This window comes from Epinephelus fuscoguttatus, linkage group LG2, assembly GCF_011397635.1.
Source record: "Epinephelus fuscoguttatus linkage group LG2, E.fuscoguttatus.final_Chr_v1".
Taxonomy (NCBI): domain Eukaryota; kingdom Metazoa; phylum Chordata; class Actinopteri; order Perciformes; family Serranidae; genus Epinephelus; species Epinephelus fuscoguttatus.
The window spans coordinates 2470423-2484238 of NC_064753.1; the positions used below are offsets into that span (position 1 = coordinate 2470423).

Here is a 13816-nt window from a genome sequence, read left to right on the forward strand (position 1 = left end):
ACCATGAGAAGTTCTTGAGTATGCCATCATACATGTGCACACAAATTATTAGGCTAATTGATCCATTAGCTTGCAAGATCAGCTGCAGGTAGACAGATACACACACTCACATATGCAGACATACACACTGACCAAACACATGATCCCCTCCAGGCGTACGCCTAGTGGCAATAACAATCACTTTTTGATTATAAAATTGGTTAGTTAATGATTACTTTTCTATTGATTGACAAATTGATTATTCAACTAATCACTCTCAACATCTCACATTAGATATAAACTAGTTATTGGAGCAAAGCGTTATTTGGATTTTATTGCCTAGCTTCTCTAAATAACCACGGAGGGGTTGTCAGGTCTTACAGTTTTCCATTTTTTCCAGTTGAAGGTGTTGCATAACATCATTGATCGCCAAAGTTTAAGTGGGACGTCGTGCCTGTTTTAGAGTGTTTTCTCTAAAGCCTCAAGTGTAGGTAATTATCAGAATGATGTGGATTGTTATACATCATTCAGACAAACAATAAACAAGTTACTCTGTGATGGATTTCCAGATATTAATGAATGAATACAACACTGTTCTTTTTTACAAATCCAGGGCTTGTGAACTTGCGCATGAACACAGCATAACAGTCATGCCTAAAAAACAAAAAGACAAATTCAACATAAATTACAACAAGTTCTTTTTAAATCTTTTATTGATTCAGCTGACAAACAGGAGATCAGAAAAATAGACATGGGCTGAAGACATGACCTCTTTCCAGCTCCTTCCAGAAACCTCAAATCTCCAAATGTACCTTGAAAAAATCCATAATAACCCTTTGGACACGTTCCCTCAATCTTCCTGACATAAGCTTGGGAAATTTCTCTGAATTCACAATTAAGTTCTAAAGATCCTGATGTCAATTTCCTGAATCAGAATATTTAAAATAAACTTAATCCACACTGTCTTGAATTAGACACATCTTTAAATACTTCACTAGGCTAAGTGCTTTCTCCCTGAGCTCACCTGACCCGGCCAGCTGAGTTATTTAAAGCTCTTAGTTGTCACACTTTCCATTGCAGTCAGTGACGTGGCTCAGATTAGGATTTAACAGACTAGATTGCTGCTCCTGTCTTCTATAAATCTACTCATAAGAGTCTTATTGGTGCCACAGTGAAAGGGTTTAGGGTCTTTGGCAAAAGTTACAGCTTGTAGTGCTCTGTATGGGGGGTCAGTGTATGACCCAGTGCCAGGCCAAAACCTTGTATGTGTGTATGTTTAAAGACCAGACAGAGTCACACGGGCAGGCAGAGACCTGATTAAAGGCTCAGTCTGTAATTGTATTCACATATATCACTGACAGATACAGTAACTTTTTTTTTCATGTACAGGGATAACTTATTTCTCAGTTGATATTATTTTGAACTATAGGTATATAATTAATTATATTTTGTTTATTTCAATGCTTTCAGACAATACTGTTGTAAGATATCCAGTAGTGGCTTGTGGTGAAATTGGGTGGGAGGGCTAACGCATCAGTAGCCAGTCTGGATCTGAAAGTCCCACAGGATCTATCTTGGTTATTCTCAAACACCTCAGGAGGTGTCTTCCATTCTGACCTTGGGACTTCCAGCCTGTACTCGTCGCAGATGTTCCTGTACACTATGCCAGCCACTTGGTTATGGGGTTCCATGTACGCTGTTCCTGCCTGCTGCTGTCTTTGCACAGCCTGCACCTGGGGTCCTGTCTGGTGCTGTAGACCCCTGCTTTTATTGATCTTGTACTAAGTGCTTGTTCTTGTGCTGCCATGATTAGTGCTTCTGTGCTGTCCTTCAGTCCAGCCTTTTCCAGCCACTGGTAGGATTTCTTGATTTCAGCCACTTCTTCAATCTGTCGGTGGTACATGCCATGCAGGGGCTTGTCCTTCCATGATTGTTCATCCTCGTCTTCTGCATTCTCGGGTTTCTGCTGTCTGAGGTATTCACTCAGCAGCCCATCTTTAGGGACCATCTTCCCGATGTATTCCTGGATCTTGGTTGTTTCGTCTTGGGCAGTGGCTCTCAGCTTTGAGAAATTGATTGTCTTGATATTAGTGGCCTCTATCTCCTTCTTTGGCCAGCTTATTATACCAGCAGGGTATCTGATGACTGGCAGGGTGTACATGTTGAGGGCTTGGACCTTGTTCTTTCCGTTCAGCTGACCTGCCTTACTCTGTGTAGGTGTTCGGCTGTGGCTAACTTCCTTGCGACCTCCTCATGGTTCCAAGTTACCAACAGGACCCCCAAGGCATTTGTAATTGCCCTGAACATCTGCAATGTTGCCTTCTGGTAGTCCAGTCCCCTCGGTTCTGATCATCTTCCCTCTCTTTGACACCATCCGAGCACACTTATCTATTGAGCAGTAGCTGGTTCTTGGCTCCCCTATTATTACTACCAATTCCTCTCTGGGCCTTGCTTATGTATTACCTATTCATCTAAGCCACTATAATACCTGACAGAAGCTTTTGTGTTGTACAGAGACAGGTTAATGGCCAGTGGTCCCCCTGTCTGGGGACTGTCCCATCCATTAGCAGCTGGTTCATTTTTACTTGTGTACTAGTACGAGGTACTAGTGTACCTTGAGGTATACTAGCAGTTTTAAGATCCTTGTCTGATCAGAATTCGAACCCTGGTCTCCTGCGCTAAAGCCAGTAGCCCACTGAGCTATCCATATATACATATAAATCACAGACAAAACTCTGTTGTCACATTGCAGTATACAAAGTCCACAAGTAATGTTTTTTATTATTGATCAAGGTGACATCTTGAAATCATTTTCCAACCAACAGGCCAAAACCCAAATATGTTTTATTTAAAATGAGACATATATCAGAGAAGCAGAAACTACTCATATTTTAGGAGCTGGAACCAGTAAATATTTGACCTTTTTGCTTGAAAAATTACCTAATTTTCAGCTGGTCGATTAATCTATTATTAGCACTGCTCTGCTAAAAGCAAACAAAGATAAGAAGTCTCTATATCTTAGCTCTTAGTTTTATTCTGGACATGCAATATTATCATACCACAGCAGAAATATAAAAGCTTATACCTTGAAGATTCAAGGTCATCTTTATTGTGCTACTCAGGGAAATGTATCTTGCAGCCAGGACTCACATAAAAACAGAAAAGAAGAAAAATGATTTGCAAAGAGATTATTTGTAATATACTGATTCCATTACTTGCAGTAAAAGGACTAAAACTTGCAAAACTGGCACCATGACCTTGACTGGTACCATAAAAACATGACCATTCAAGGTCTTGTTTTCTGGTTTTGATTGTTACTTCTGTGTCATCTTTCCATGTGTCCACCATGTGTTCACCTGCAGCTTCTGGTTCCTGAAGTTCATCACTCTGCTTGGGATGTGTACCGCTGCCTTCTTCATCCCAACAGAGTCCTTCTTGCACGGTAAGAGACTGAGCTGAATCCGTTTCCTGAAGAGCAATCCACACTGAGAATAAATGTGATGGTAAAAATGGTGTTGGTGCAGCTCCGTCTGAGTCCCACCAGAGGGCAACAGAGACCTGATCTTCAGGTCCAGTCACTGCTGTAAGTTACTGGGCCATAAATCTCTGCAGCTTGATTTCACCTCTGATGGTGATACAAGGCAAATATCAGAGCTGATTTATGGTTCACAACTTTTTTTTTTTGTCTGTCTTTCTCTCTGTTTGCCTCTCTCGCTCTCACTTTCCTATAATAAATTTCACTGTATGTTTCTCCTTCTTCTCTCTCGTTCTCTCAGCTTGGCATTATGTTGGGGTGGTGGGCGGGTTTGCCTTCATCCTCATCCAGCTCATCCTCATTACAGCTTTTGCACACACCTGGAACAAGAACTGGTGAGTAAGAGGGTTATATGAAAAAATATGATATGACTGTAAATGTATTTTTATGTTGTGACATAAATCCTAATATGGATTTCTGAAATTTGTAAGACAAATTGGTGACAGATAAAGCCCATATGTGAATTAAATGGCCCAAAGTAAGTGGACACACCTGTCCTCATTAGCTCCAATTTAAGAAAATGTTAATGCTGCAGTATATTATTGCATATATTCCTTTTTCATCATGACAATAGGTAATGCCCTTGTGCTATAAGCCAGCTCCATAAAGAAATGGTTTTCCAAGGCTGGTATGGGAGACCTTTACTGCACAGAGCCCGACTTCAACCTCATTTAACAGCTCTGGGATGAACTGGAACAATTCAGAACTGGAACATTAGCAGCCAAAATCAGTGTAGGCCCTTCAGTGGAGCTTATGCTCTTGTGTCTGAATCAGAGCAAGTCCCTGCAGCCAGATTGAACATCTGGAGGAAAGCCTGAAATCAGAAGAGTGGAGGCAGTCAGAGCAGCAGATTAATGCTCTTAGTTTTTGAAATGAAATGAGGTTGAGTCAGGCATAGGTATAATGTTTGTCCACATACTTTTGGCTGTATAGTGTATCTAACTTCATCACATTGGTTCAAAAAGCTTACTCACTGATTCGCTTATAGCTCACAGTGGTCCAGGAGACAATTAATAGGGGGTCACAAGAGGAAAAAGCCACAAGTCACAAGTGGACATTGCTTTTTCTCAAGGGGTCACAAGCCAGAAAATGGAGGTGACTAATCTAATAACCACTAGTGATAATAAAGGAACCCTGTGGCTATGTGACTATAAATTGTGTCTGCAGAAAAGATTCAGTGGTCAGCTGGTGGGACAGGTGATTTAACAGACATCATGTGTAGCTGCTGCTGGTCAACATGTACAGCTCATACATACATGGTGTTGCTGTCCAGTGAAAACCACAGGTCAGGAAAATGTGAAAGTGAACAAAATTGTCCATCTTGCATTTAAAAAATGATCCTACTTCTTAGACAAATAAAACCATTGGGAGTGTCATGGTGGGGCTGCAGTACCGCAAACCCCCAGTTCTCTCTTCCCTCATTTCCTGTCATCTCTCATATATGCTGACTCAAACAGGAAAATAATGCCAAATAATAATTTAAAAAATAATGACAAGATGACAAAATAAAACTCCACTGGATTATCTAAACATATTGTCATAAAGTACAGCTGTTTTTCTTTATTTGTAAAAAGTTGACATTTTGGAGATACATGGTTCCCACAGGACAGTGATAAGATGCTTTTTGAGGCAAGGGCACAATGGGCTCCTGGGCGTGTCAAGGTGAAGGGCCCCCCTGAGCCTAGAGGCCCCTGGGCCTGGGCCTGGTTGGCTTATTTGGTAATACTGCCATGACCTGAGGTCCCCCACAGCTTCGTATAGAAATATTGGTAAATGGTAAATGGATCTGCATTTGTATAGCACCTTTCTAGTCATCTAGTGACCACTCAAAGTGCTTTTTACACTACGAGTCACGTTCACCCATTCATACACTGGTGGCCGAGGCTACCATACAAGGTGCCACCTGCTACTCAGTTTTAACACACTGACACACCGATGGAACAGCCATCGGGAGCAATTTGGGGTTCAGTATCTTGCTCAAGGATACTTCGACATGCAGCCTGGATCAAACCGCTGATCTTTCGATTGGTGGATGACCCGATCTACCTCTGAGCCACAGCCGCCCTGTACATGTACACACAGAGACTGCAGTCTGGTTCACTTCTGAAGAACATCTCTTCTTCACTGGTGATGATGGTTAGCGGTGTCTGTAGTAACTCAGTAACTCAATAAATGGTCTGTGAAAAAAATGTTTTTTTCAGCAGATATCTTAGTTACAACATGATTGAGCTAGCAAAGCAGTTTTGTGTTGCTATGTGTGGTATTTATTCAGTTTTGGGAAATCACGATGTCTAGAGAGCATCAGTGGCTGCAGCTGATGCAGCTGAGGGACAGGTAACAGCGACCGCTAACAGCAGCAGCAAAGCTAACATCAGGATGTCATCTGTTAAAAGCCTCCTGTTTTTGGATACGACACGAAATTACTCCAGTTAGCTCAATCATGTTGTAACTAAGACATCCGCTGGAAAAAAAATTTTTTTTCATGTTGACGAGATGGCGTTTTGGGTGGAGCGGTCGCCATGGACGCGGAGCCTGCTGTTTCTGTAGGTACACATTTCCTGGGGACACCTGCACGTCTCGGCCCCGCCCCCTCCATTGTGATTGGCTAAAGCGCAGCATCGTTCAAACTCAATGCAACTTATGCTATAGATATTGTCTCTCAGCCAGTTATATTCTCTTCTCACCTGCGAAGACTAGGGATGCACCGGAATGAAAATTTGTGGCCGAAGCCAAATAAAATTAAATGCTTGGCCGAATACCAAGTACCGAATACCATTGTTTAGTTTTTCATTAGTTTTTGCAGATGAACCCCCTCCAAATTAGTGTTGTCACGGTACCAAAATTGGGACCCACGGTACGATATCAGTGAAAGTATCACGGTTCTGAGTAGTATCATGATACCACAACAAAAATGAGGCAGATGTGCCTTTTGTCATTTATAAAAAGATAAATCACTTTTCTATAATACATCAGTGATATTTCAATGGAATAAATTACTTATTGACTTATTCATACTTCAAAAACAGCATCAATAAGTGATTAACATAGGGGGGATCAAAATAAAATAAATAAATAAAATAAAGGGGCGTCGGTGGCTTAGTGGTAGAGTATGTGCCCCATGTACAAGGCTGTTGCCACAGTGGCCTGGGTTTGACTCCAGCCTGTGGCCCTTTGCTGCATGTCTCTCCCTCTCTTTCTCCCCCTTTCACACTTCACACAAAAAATGCCCTAAAAAAAAATCTTTAAAAAAAATAAATAAATAAATAAAATAAAAATCAACCAGCCACCCTCCTCCCCTGACAAGTAAAGAACAGTCCCTTCATAAGTAAAGAACAGTCCGGTGCGGTGAGGTTTGTGGGCTGTTACCTGCCACAAAGAGTGAAATGTGAACGGCTTGTTTCTCCTCTGACACATCACATACCTGTGTGCCGCCACGGTTCGACTGTCCAGGTACTTTCATGATGCCAAGAAAAGGAAATTATTGGAGCCAGGCTTCTCCGTCGCCGGTAAGCCATTATCTTGCGCCGCGGAGCACTATGGCTGCCGTATCCTGTCTGTGTCTGTGACCCCCGTTCAACCCACAACCGGCGGGATTCGCCTTTCGTTTCTGCTGTTGGTTGAAATCCATACTCCAGGCTGAATGATTAATTTTGCTTGCACTAAACTATTTTTATTCGCAAATGCAAGTGTGGTGACGGACGGAGTAAAATATCGCCACACTGCCGACATTTTACTCCATCTATCACCGCAAGCTGTTTGATTGCGATATCAAAACATGCCGCTATTATTCAGCCTTGCTTTTCACTTATTCCACTGAATACCGGATGTGTGTTTTTTTGCAATATTAGGCCGAATATATTCAGTTACTGAATATTCCTAGTGAAGACCCTGCATGATCATCCTTGCTGGCCTCTGGTCCACTGTCTCCTCCCTGACCCTGCTCTTTCATTGTAGCAATAAAAAAATATGTGGAAAGCAAAATTTTGAAAAAGAATTAGGAATAGTAGTCGTGAAACTGCTGTGGAAATTAACCTCATAGTCAGTTTTATGCTATAGATATTTTCTCTCAGCGAGTTATAATCTCTTCTCACCTGTGAAGACCCTGCATGATCATGCTTGTTGGCCTCTGGTCCACTGTCTCCTCCCTGACCCTGCTCTTTCTATTGTGGCATTATTCCTAGCATGAAGCAAGCGATTTAACATAGGTAACAATAACATTAGTATTCTTGTTAATTTTAACTCCTTCATAAAATGTTGGGTAGTTTAATCCACGGCAATGCATCATATTGTATAAGATCATCGTATGTTTGTAGCGTGGCTGTCCTGTGAGCACCACGAATCTCTAAAAAGTCGCCCTTTCATGGTGTCAGAAAAACAGCCCTGTTTTCAGCTTTGTGACGATGCATTTACCAGCTGATCCATGAGAGTTTCTAAAGAGTTTATTTAGCTTGCATAGATAATGTTAGCTAAATGATGACTAATTAATAGATGCATTACTCAACTTACATGGTTTGTTTGGAAGAAACTGTGCAAGGTTTTTTGCTTCTTGCTGGCTGGTTTGCTGAACATAATGATACTGAACACACAGCAGCACTGCCCAGCAGCACACCTCTCCTCTGTGCGATTGATTCAGATCACAAAATGACAGCATGTGTATGCCCTGGCGTGGCGCCGTCTGCTCATGGTGCGTTTAAAGACGACTTGGAAAAATACGTTATCACATGTTCAAAACGAATTCAGTGGTTGTAACGGCTGTAAAAGTGCGGGGGACAGAGGGCACAGATACGGGAAGTGTGGGGGACATGTCCCACGCGTACCACGCGTCCGCTACGCCCATGGAAGTGTGTAAATCACACAGAACAACATCTGTCCCTTTTGTCTCAACATCTGGAACTTTATTACTGTTTCATTTATGTGGCTTTAATTTTTGGTTGCTGGGTTGCTGTTTTAGTCTTTCTTGCCAGTTGATGGTTTTTATTTTGGTTTTTATTTTGGATTTTTGATCTTCATTTTATATTATTTATTAATTCATTTCAGTCAGAGACACTTTGAAGAAGGAACTGTTCATTTGTGCAATCACATTTGTTCCATTTTGGAGCTCAGCAGTCCAAAACCTTGAAAATATGCTGTTTACTATCAAATATGAAAGAAAAGCATCAGATTCTCTTGATATTTAAGAAACCAGCAATAAATGTTTGGCATTTTTGCTTAGACAATGACAAATGATTATTCATTCAGCTTCTAAAGCCGCTTATCCTATTTGAATTCACGGGGGGGCTGGAGCCTATTCCAGCTGACATTGGGTGAGAGGCAGGGTACACCGTGGACGGGTCATCAGACTATCACAGGGGTGACACATTAGAGACAGACAACCATTAATGCTCACATTCACACCTGCGGCCAATTTAGAGTGATCAGTTAACCTAGCCTGCATGTCTGTGGACAGTGGAAGAGAGCCAGACACAGCCCACACTGACACAGGGTTAGGATTAGGCGTCCAAAATATGGAGCGTGGACTGGTAGCTGGAGAGGTGCCAGTTCACCTCCTGGGCACTGCCGAGGTGCCCCTGAGCAAGGGACCGAACCCCCCAACCGCTCGGAGCGCCTGTCATGGGCAGCCCACTCTGACATCTCTCCACTTAGCGCATGTATAGGTCCAGTTTGTGCATGTGTGTTCGGACATGTGTGTAATTGACAACAGAGTGAAAAATTGAATTTCCCCTCAATAAAGTATATAAAATTAAATTAAATTAAAATTTCATTAAAATGTACATTTTATTCACTGTTACAAAAATAGTTGCTGATAAATACTCTGTTAACCAAGTAATCAGTTAACTGACTTATCATTGCAGCCTTCAATGAAATCCTTTTTTAAGAGTCAATACCAGTAAAAAGTTAGCAGATAAGGAGGAGGGTTGGATGGTGTATGGAGCTGTGGCAGTAAACGCCCTGAAGGTACTGTATCAGCAGAGATACTGTGACGAGAGTCAGGTTAGATGGCCTCACTGTAAACCTGTTTGGAAGTGACTGGATATTTCTGTCAACTGATATTGACACAGGTGATGGATGAGCCACTAATGGTGAAGCATGGACAACACAGCTTATGACAATGACCTAATGCCTGTGCTGGAATGTAACTAAGTACATTTGTACTGTACTTAAGTACAATTTTTAGGTAATTGTACTTATGTGAATATTTCCATTTTATGGAAATAAATAATACATTATAGTAGTAGTAGTGATACAAAATAAATAATAAAAAAATAAGTGACGTAAAATTATAGGTTAACATACCCAATAGTATATAACATAGTTTAAATTAGCTGCACCAATATTAAATGCAATATGCAGTATTAAAGTGATTAACACATTATCAATTATAATCCAAAAATGTAATATGTATTGTTCTGAATATTATTCCTATTTACTTTTGTACTTTTGGTAGTATATTTTGATGCTTACTAAATACTTTTGAACTTTTACTTAAAAATATGAATGCAAGATTTTCATTTGTTTCAAAGTATTTCTACACTGTGATATTACTTTTACTTAAAGGTCTAGTGAGTAGGATTCAGGGGCATCTATTGGCAGAAATCATAAATAATATTTATGACTATGTTTTCCTTTTTGTATAATCACCTGAAAATAAGACTTGTTGTGTTTTTGTCACCTTAGAATGAGCCATTTATATCTACATAGGGAGCGAGTCCTTCTCCACATAGTCCACCATGTTGTCTACAGCAGCCCAAAACAGTCAAACCAAACACTGGCTCTAGATAGGGCCATTCATGTTTTTGCGTTAGCCTCCAAAGTTCTCCTTCATGCTTGGCATATGGTAAAGTCACGTCCTTATTCATTCAGCCAGACTCGTCTCCAGACATCCCGGATGTTATTTACTCTGTCCAGCTGTTGTGCCGTCATTGTCTCTCACCCTTGATCTCTGCTGTGACACGGCAGAGTTGTAGCTACAATAACTAAAATGATTTATTCACTTGGGGCCCTTTCCAAAACAAACACACAGTACTAACAATCCTCTTATTCCCTTTACACACTTACAGGCTGTATCTCCATTCTGAGTTTGCAGGTCAGAAGATAACCTGCTCCTGTGTGTCTACTGTATATATTAGCCGATATTTACAACCGATATATGTCTGCTATAAAAATCATAGTTGACACAGAATTAAAAAAATAAACACTGACAAAGCACTACATTCAAATACATTTAAGCATATATTTATTCTGAGAACTTTTCCAATGAAACAGTACAGAAAAAATATGTCATAGTATAGTATATCGTCCAAAATAATGAAAAAATAGTCATACAGTAGTATAGTATGTTTTCCAAAATCATGAAAAAACTTCATAGTATAGTATGTCGTCCAAAACTATGAAAGAAAAGATATAATATAGTATGTCATCCAAAATCAATTAAAAAAATCCCCCCCCAAAAAATAATAATAATAATAATGATGGTAATAAAATAAAATGAAATAAAATAAAATAAAGGAGGGCTCAATTAAAAGCCAGGCTAAAAAGGTAGGTCTTGAGTTTGCTTTTAAGAGCCTAGAGTGTTACATGCAGGCAGTGAGAAGCACACCAGGGGCAAAACAACGCAGCTAAGGAAAACAAAACTGTATATCGGCATATTGGTGGAAAAAATCACCGATACCGATAACCCTAAAAATTCATAATATTGGCCCCGATAATCAGCCAGGCCGTGTGGATGCTACAGCAGCCACAGTATTGTTATCCAAATCTGTAAAAGCTCTGAAAAAACCATGTCGGTCAATCCCTAATATATACAGTAGACACACAGGAGCAGTTTGTCTTCTGACCTGCAAACCCAGACTGGAGATACAGCCTGTAGCTGTGTAAAGGGAATATGAGCATTGTTAGTACTGTGTGTTTGCTTTGGAAAAGGCCCCAAATGTTATTCCTACAGTTTCTTTATTATTTTTCTTCTTCCTTCCTTTTTTTGGTTTGCAACTACTTCAGCATACTTTGCACTACAGAAACCATTTCAACATCAAAACATTCAGCTCATTTATGCTATCATTACTTTATAAATTTCTACTATTGATACTTTTTATGATATTAAGCATTTTCAACATTTTTTTGCCATTCAAAACAATGGAAAAAAACTTCAACACCTCTTCAACCCACTTCACTTAGAAATGCTACTGCTTCCGGATACTTTCCGCTGGAGACTTCATTCAAACTTTAAACATGTCACTAGAACTAACATCTAACCTTCAGCTAATTAACTATAATTCAGCTCTTTTATATCTTCTACCATTTTTTAGTAATTGCAGGTTACATTTTATGCTTTTTTCAGACGTTTTCTGAGTTTATAATGGGTCTCTATGGGACAGAGCTAGAGCATGTGACATCATCGCCAGAGCGAGGAGCAGCTTTAAAATATTCAAAAGATTTCTGAACAAGTTACTCCCATTCCCACAATTTTCATTCTACATACACAATTATACATTAAAATGTAGGAAAATTTGTGCTGGTCACAGAAATGTCCCCATGGAATAACTCACACTTACACATTTGGCTCAGTGAGCTCCCAAGTGAAGAGAGATGATTTTTTTCTCATTCACTCCCATGTAAACTGAGAGGAGAAATTTCTGGGGGCACCAGCTTTCTAACCTGTGACCAAAATCACATTTTTGACACCACAAACATAAAAAAGACATTCCTGCGTTTGGGAGAAGCTCATCTCTCTGGTGCTATCCTCATACTGATGAGTGGACTTACGGTTTGGGCATAACAGGGAGGAATTTGAGAGGGATTTAAATCCATTAAAAAGTGTCTGCTCTCTGACCTACTCTCTGCTCCACTATAGGTGTCCCTCAATAATCACCATGACAACAACCACTAACACACAAACTCACAGACATATTGGTGTGTGCGTGTCTAAATCTTAGATTTTAAAAAATGCCATTTTAAACAGCATGCAAACATTATATATCCATGTTAGCTGTCTGTCATGTGCTATTACAGCCTTTCCTACTAATACTCAATTAATCAATCAATCAGTTTTACTTAGAAAGCCCAATATCACAAATCACAATTTGCCTCACAGGGCTTTACAGTATACGACATCCCTCTGTCCTTAGGACCCTCGCAGTGGATAAGGAAAACTCCCCCCGAAAAAACCTTTAACTGGGAAAAAATGGTAGAAACCTCAGGAAGAGCAACTGAGGAGGGATCCCTCTTCCAGGACAGACAGACAATGCAGTGCAGTAGATGTCGTACAGAACAGATCAACATGATAAATTAACAGTAATCTGTATGACACAATAAAACAGAAAGAGAGACAGAGACAGAGAGAGATGCAGGACAGACGGTAATGACAGTAGCTTACAACAACATTAATTAAAGTAATAATATTATAATTCTAATTACAGCTATTGTGGTACAATATGTTGAAAGTATATATTAATATCTGATCTGAGTATACATATGTGACAATAATCATATGTGTATAATAACAGTAGAAGTATAGTACAGTGGATTAGCAGATAAATTGTGCACTTTTTGAAAAAAGCATGAAATTTCTACCATAGTTAGTACATACCATGAGGTTTATTTTCAGATGTGGAGGGAAGTCAGATTTGACCTCTGAGGCCTGGGAGAGGTCAAATCTGACCTCTTCCGCAGGAAATGCATTTTTCTAATTTATTTATTTTTCCTGCTCCAGCACTAAAACATCTGATTTCTCTTTACCAAGGGCTTCACAATGCAGCTGGTGGCCATGTGTAGCTCCAAACATATTTGCAAAATGTATTTATTAGAATTTATAACATAAAGCATGTTCAATTTAAAATTCTTACTTTGATGACTCCCAGTACTGCACCAATATCCATTTGAATTAAATTGCCTTTCTACAAATGTGGTTAACCTGTTAGGTTCGGGAGCAGAACCACGCCTCAACCACACCTCTAATCACCTGCCAAGCCTACTTATGCCGGGTCAACCCATCCTAACCCGTTTGTCTCGAGATTTCTTGAGCTCAGACAGACCGCGCGTCTCGCTTAAACGCTAGTGATGGTGAAATCGAAGCTTCATAAAGCATTGAACCACTTTGACACACCTGCTTCAAGAATGACACACTGCTTCGAAGCATTTCATACAGTCAGAAGAGTGACATCTGCTGGCTGTGTGTCAAAACTGCATCTAAGTGGAAGACCATTTGGACTGCCTGTAATGAGGCCTCGCTCCCGGTAGTCACGTGATTGTGGGCATGCCGAAGCAGGGATCGAAACACTGCCTCGGAACACTTGCGTTTCAAAAGAT

At 40.2% G+C, this 13816-nt stretch overlaps 1 protein-coding gene across 1 annotated transcript in view; it reads left to right on the forward strand.

Moving 5' to 3' along the window:
• serinc4 (serine incorporator 4) overlaps window positions 1-13816 on the forward strand; it is a 52915-nt gene that overhangs the window by 13771 nt on the left and 25328 nt on the right. The window contains exons 4-5 of the mRNA XM_049603153.1: window positions 3342-3421; window positions 3756-3849. Of these exons, the coding sequence (XP_049459110.1) occupies window positions 3342-3421; window positions 3756-3849 (174 nt within the window). The remainder of the gene's footprint in view (window positions 1-3341; window positions 3422-3755; window positions 3850-13816) is intronic.